Raw genomic sequence first — 6,000 nt, 5'->3', positions numbered from 1 at the left:
AATTTTTTTTTTTTTTAAGATTTTATTTATTTATTTGAGAGAGAGAATGAGATAGAGCATGAGAGGGGGGAGGGTCAGAGGGAGAAGCAGACTCCCTGCCAAGCAGGGAGCCCGATGCGGGACTCGATCCCGGGACTCCAGGATCACGACCTGAGCCGAAGGCAGTCGCTTAACCAACTGAGCCACCCAGGTGCCCCCCATAGGACAATTTTAATCACAGCAGAGCCGACACGATACGTGTGTCCTCCAGGACATATGACAAAGATATCAGGTGGAAGAAAGTTATGCAACATTTTATGTGGATTCTTCCATCTGACTAAACAATAAACCAGACACATACGGGCATGTCTGGGATATACTTGTTGTGTACATAGAGCTATTTAGGAAGAGTAACAAGAAACTTTTAGCAATGGTTGTCTCTGGGAAAAATGCATGTGGGGAATGGAAAGGGGTGACCTGAAGTCAGCCTTTCATTCTTCGGTAAAATGGGATTTCTTACCATGATAACAGAAAAGCGAAGCGAGGGCCCTGTGGCAGAGCGACCACGTATCTGAGCCCCTCATTCACAGCGTGGGACCTCTCCTGAGCGGGAGGCGCCAGCCCTTCGCAGCCCTGGGTGGCTGTGTTCTCACCCTGGCGATGTGAGGAGCAGGTGGGCTTTAGCCACAAGCAGAACAAAGAAGGACCTGAGGCCTCACAGCCATGAGCCAGAAGGAGCCTACACCCCCTGAGAAGCATCTGCTAGCCAGGCAGGCAGACCCACCTAGACCGTGGGTGACAAAGAAACCACAACTGAATTAAGCCACTGAAGTTGTGGTGTCTATCACAGTGGCCGGTGAGCCTTAACTGCTATATGCTCAGTGTTTCCAGACCTTGGAAATTTCTAAAAAGGATGACAAGAAACCAGTGAGTCTCATTTACTTAATCTCCCTTTCTTTTCCTCACTTCAAATAAGGCTTACCGAGAGCTGCCGAGAATGAACATCTTCTTACCACTTATTCACGTAGAACTAGCCACAAGAACAAGCCACTTACCAAGACGAGTCCACCGAACGTCAGTATCGTGGGACCGATGTTAATTAAGGTGGTCACGATAAGCCGGAATCTAAGATGAAACAAAGTTTCTAGCACAAGACGGCAGAAGGGAAGCCATGAGCTGAAACTGACACCACACCAGCAGGTTTGGTTTCATATCCCTTCCCCCGGGGCCTGGACCTGTTCTTTACACACCGTCAGGAATTTGCCCTTTTAGCTGTGCACCCCTGGGGAGTCACTCAACCTCTCTGAGCTTCACTGTCATCACCAGTGAACAAAGGATAATAAAGGCCCCTATATCAAGGGTGGCAGGAGGAATTTCACAGGACAACGGTTGGCACACTCAGGAGCATCCGTGGCCCCCACGGCCACCGCTATGCGGCCACGCACAGCATGCACGGTGAGGGAAGGGGCCACGGGCACTAAAGCAATGGACAGAACCCCTGCCCTCGGGGAGCTGCCATCTGAGTGCTCTTCCCTCCCCACCCCACCCCCCCACCCGGAGAGAGCGCCGGGTCCTCCATGCGAGGTACATTTGGGGCTCCCAATGGGATGTGTTGACCGATCTGAGCCAGGAGTGGTTTCTGGCAGGTTCCAGCGGGGGAACCACCCGAGGGCACGTCACTCGCTCTTTACCTCTGAATGCTGACAATGATCCGTAAGAGCCGGAGGATCCTCAATATCAAGACGATATCCAGTATCTGCTGACTGTTGTATTTTCTTGCTACAAAGAAAAAGCACAATCATTTAACATTCTGTTTTGTGAGTGCCTCTGGCTTGTCCCTTCTGTTCAGTGAGGTCTGAGACTCTGTGGGTTCAGGGCGAGATGCGGCTTCACTTCCAGAGCCCGACAGTAGCTCCGAGCAGTGAGGAGGTAAGTGCTGTTTGAACGGCTCACCCCCCAGCAAAGCCGAGCCACCCCAGGCCTTCCCTCCCAGCCCTGAGCTAGAGAATCCTGAGAGTCGGTGTAGACTTCAGGCCATCTTTAATGACTGTGGATCAGGTTCTACAGAACACATTTCTACAAGCCCTTCCTTCCCCAACATTCCTTTCCTAGAGGCCTGTTAAGAAGCTGCACTACGTCTAAACAACGCCCCCTGCTGTCCACAGGAAGGAGTGTGCGTGGTGGTGGTGGGAGGCGCGGGTGCAGCCAGGGGAGGCCGACACAAGAGGGCAGTGGACCAGGGACAATGCAAACCAACGGCGGCTGGACCTCCGGGGGGCGGGCAAGACGGGCAGGGGTCAAAGGCATGGAGGTTAAGTCATGAGACTGAGGGCAGTTTTGGAGAGGAGACGACCAGGTCAGTCTCTGGTGTGACGGATGCGTACAAATGCAATCTCTAATATACAGCTAAACACAAACAAAGCTACCAGTCCTTTCCAGGACATGGAACACTTCTACTAATTCTCTTGTGTCTCCATTGCCCCATCCCAAACGCCTTACTGGTGCACAAGTTCAACAAAGACTACACATACACATTGAATGCATGATCCCAGGAGGTGGCGAAGCCGAGAGCCCATGGCACTGACCTGACTGAATGGTGGTGTTGGCCACGGTGGCCACCAGGGCCGCCATGATGATCAGCGTGTCAAACCTAACAGAGCAGAAGCAAAGTTGGTGAAGGATACAACGGATCCTGAGAAAACTTCGAATCCAGTATCTTATGCAAAGCAATGAACCAACCATGAAACTGATTTCTGTAACTTTTAGAACAACGGAGACGAAGCAAGAAACACTACGTTTGAATGATCCAGTGATCATTCCCTGGCTGCTCCAGTGAACCACCCAAGGGAATCTGTAGCCATCAGCCAATTCTTATCACTTTGTCTTCCAAAATAACTGTATCCTTGCAAGAGTACTTTGGCACATTTTTCAGAATATACAATCCAATCTCTCTTGGCATTAATTTTACTAAGTCCATTGTAACTTTTTAATTAAAGGGGGTAATATCCATCATAGCGTTACTTTTCTTTCTGACAACAATGCCAAAGCACTGGACAAGACTAGCTAGTTCCCCTTTGGCCACATGCACATCCTAGGGAGTTTCCTGGCACTGAGAGCAGCGATCACAGAGATCCAACCCTGGCAAGCTGTGCACTACGTAAGACAGGTGTGTGTGTGCCCTGTCTTTGCGTCCTGCACTGAGGTGGTCTGCAGCACGGGGGTGATGGTTCGAGACCAGGAGGTACCTAGCCTGGAGAAGAAAGAGGCCACAGGTGACACATCCGTGTAGGAAAGAGCTTGTTAACGATCTCATCATCCAAGCATACACATTCCAAGTTCTCTGATAAAAAGACTAGGGAGTGGGCCGAGGGAGCTATGGAAGGGCCTCATTGGGTATGATATTCCAAGATCCTTTCCAAGCCCAGGATGCCACGATCTGTGATTCTAATTTTAGCTAGAGTCAGTTCAAACTGACATCATAAAATAACAGCTTCGTCGGACCCATGTTTTCCCACACCCCCAAGATTTCATGATAAGATGCCCCAAAACCAGGCAGCTGGAGCTTGGGAAAACTCCAAGGAGATTCCCCAAACTGACAGAAACCTCCCCCCGCACTTTGCCCACGGCCTCTGCCCCACCCCCTCCCCAGGACACACATGCTCACCAGTTCCAGAACTGTTTCTTGCCAAAATAGGCTCTGGGCTCATATGTGTACAGTTTCAGGAGAATTTCAATAATATAGAGAGAAAGGAAAAGCCACTCTGCATAGGAAATGAAGGGGTTTTTCTCATCCAGGGCGATGAATATGGCATTTATCAGAATGATGACATCATAAACCCAGACAAAAATCCTGCCGTGAGAGAAAAAGGAAGAGATCCTGTCATCCCACGTTTTAGTGAAAGGAGCACATTCAGAGCCTTTTAGGGGGTACTCTGTTCCCGACGATGTGATGACTATGAGATGCCCCCAACCCCCATCCCGCCAACATGCACACACACATGCACACTCGTGACTCAAGTAAGTAAACGTTCCAGCATGACCAGGGTCCTGAAATTCACCTGCCTCCCCCTGATACTGGCTCAGTCCTTTCGGCCAAGGAGAAAACGAAGACTCAGCGACCAGGGGGTGGGGGTGGGGAATAGAGGCATGGTTTTCCCAGGTCCCCCTCTGGGGGCACAGTACCTGGATCAGATGAAAGCTTAGGCAGAAATGGGGCAAGGAGAAGGTTTAGGGCTTAGCATGGGATCATGACACCTCTAGGACTTGTCCCTAGAAAATTAACATCCTTAACTAAGAAAGCTTGTGAAAACCTCTTCACCCCTAATGCACACAAGCCTTCCAGGGGACTGACATGTCCATCTTCCTCACCGAGTCTGGGGTGGACTGTATCAGAGCTGGGCTCTGAGGCAACTTTGCAATTACTGAGCAGGCTGCTCTGCTCAGGTACCTGTCCCCTGTGCTCCAGAGAACCCCGGCTGAACTCTGGGCCTGGCCTCGGGAAGACAGGAGGGGCTCCTACCCCACTGTTCTCTGTGAGGCTGTAGACTAGGACCCTGGATGCCCCGTGCAGACACACAAACTCCAGCACATGAAACACATCAGTAATTCAAGGCTAGGATTAATGGGAAGAAGCCTCTACATAAAGGGCTTTGATAAATACCAAATACGGGCAGCTAATACGGTGTGCCCACATCACAGGCTGAGCCACTTTCCGGGACTTCTGAACTATTCTCTTCTATGAAACACTAAATTCAAGGACAGCAAGAGGATGAGCCACTAATGACGGGGGCACTCCAGGCCACACATATGAAACCTAAGATCTCCAACCAGAATAAATGATTCTTTCTGGAGTCCACTTACTTGAGAATAAGAGAATTAATTGGCCTTCTCAACAACCATTCTGATAACTCAAATTCATGAGTTTACCACAGACTTTACAAAGTCAGAGTGCCGTATGTGAAACCAACTTCCTAATGACTTAGATGGGGCTGGAACCTTCTGATTTCAGAGAGCAGTCAGCTTCTCTGGCTCAGACAGCACATCCAGTCTGTGGCCCTTGAGCATCTTAGGATATAGGGCAGAAGGAAGCATAATCGAGAAGCCTGTCCTTTTGGTTAAGGTCACACATAGCACGTCCAGAAACCTTTTACAAGCCTCCCTGTGAAACCAAAAGCAGCAAGCAAGGGGCTGATTTATAGCTTCAGTAATGAAATATATTCAGTCCAGACAGCATTTGCAAATTCCTCTATTTTTAAAGCAACTTGAGAAAAAACTGGCCCCATCTCACTTGCCTGTGCCGAACCATCCTCTGGACCAAGAGGCTTGCAGACGACTGGTATACCCGGGGCATCCACTCCTCCAGCGGGTGTCTCTTGATGTTGATGGTGACCACCTGAATGTTGAGGAGGTCAGCCAAGCGTAGAAAGTTCATTTTGTCTGCAATGTAAAAAAAAATTGATCCCAAATACACGGCCACTGTGACACTAAGGTTCAAAGGGTGATGCCAAGTCAGTGCAGACTCTTGTTTCTGCATTTCCTAGGTGAAGATCTGAAGCTTCAAAGGGTGAAGGCCCAAGGTCAAGGAGCCAGAAAGTGGCAGAGCCCCCCACCTGTCCTCACTAGACCTGCAGCCGACCCAAGGCGGCCAACCCTAGCATGTGATTTTGCTAGTTCACAGAGGTCACTCCCTCACCCCCTGCCTTCCACCCACCTTCCTCCTCACATGGGCCATCCCTGCTTTCAGTGTCTGCCTGACTTACCTTTCCAGCCTCAACTCCACCTCTCCTTCCTCTCCACCAAGCCTCCAAGGTAGGTATAATCCACACCCTTCCCCTCAATCCCCTCTCCTCTTCTCTGCCCACCCTCCCTCCCCACCCCTTCTCAGAGATTCACTCAAACCCACAGTTTTCACAGCAAGTTGGCCACCAGCCAGGCCAAAGTTCACTGGGCGCTTTCTTGACCAGCCTGGCCCCATGTGACTACTGAGCTGGTGTTCTCCAGACCCACCGAATGCCCAGGGTC

The 6,000-nt window shown here is 50.4% G+C and overlaps 1 protein-coding gene across 4 annotated transcripts in view; it reads right to left on the bottom strand.

The window, feature by feature from the left end:
* Positions 1–6,000, bottom strand: part of LOC118007841 (two pore calcium channel protein 2-like) — a 38,873-nt gene that overhangs the window by 7,386 nt on the left and 25,487 nt on the right. For 3 of the 4 annotated variants that reach the window (XM_035001031.1, XM_035001033.1, XM_035001032.1), the window contains exons 10-14: positions 5,271–5,415; positions 3,644–3,829; positions 2,565–2,629; positions 1,671–1,758; positions 1,035–1,104 (exon numbers count right to left, since the gene is read on the bottom strand). In XM_035001031.1, the coding sequence (XP_034856922.1) occupies positions 1,035–1,104; positions 1,671–1,758; positions 2,565–2,629; positions 3,644–3,829; positions 5,271–5,415 (554 nt within the window). The remainder of the gene's footprint in view (positions 1–1,034; positions 1,105–1,670; positions 1,759–2,564; positions 2,630–3,643; positions 3,830–5,270; positions 5,416–6,000) is intronic. The other variant, XM_035001034.1, reaches the window with a different exon arrangement.

This window comes from Mirounga leonina, unplaced genomic scaffold (assembly GCF_011800145.1).
Source record: "Mirounga leonina isolate KUSES-001 unplaced genomic scaffold, KU_Mleo_1.0 Mir_125, whole genome shotgun sequence".
NCBI lineage: Eukaryota > Metazoa > Chordata > Mammalia > Carnivora > Phocidae > Mirounga > Mirounga leonina.
This window is presented reverse-complemented; position numbering and strand designations above follow the sequence as displayed.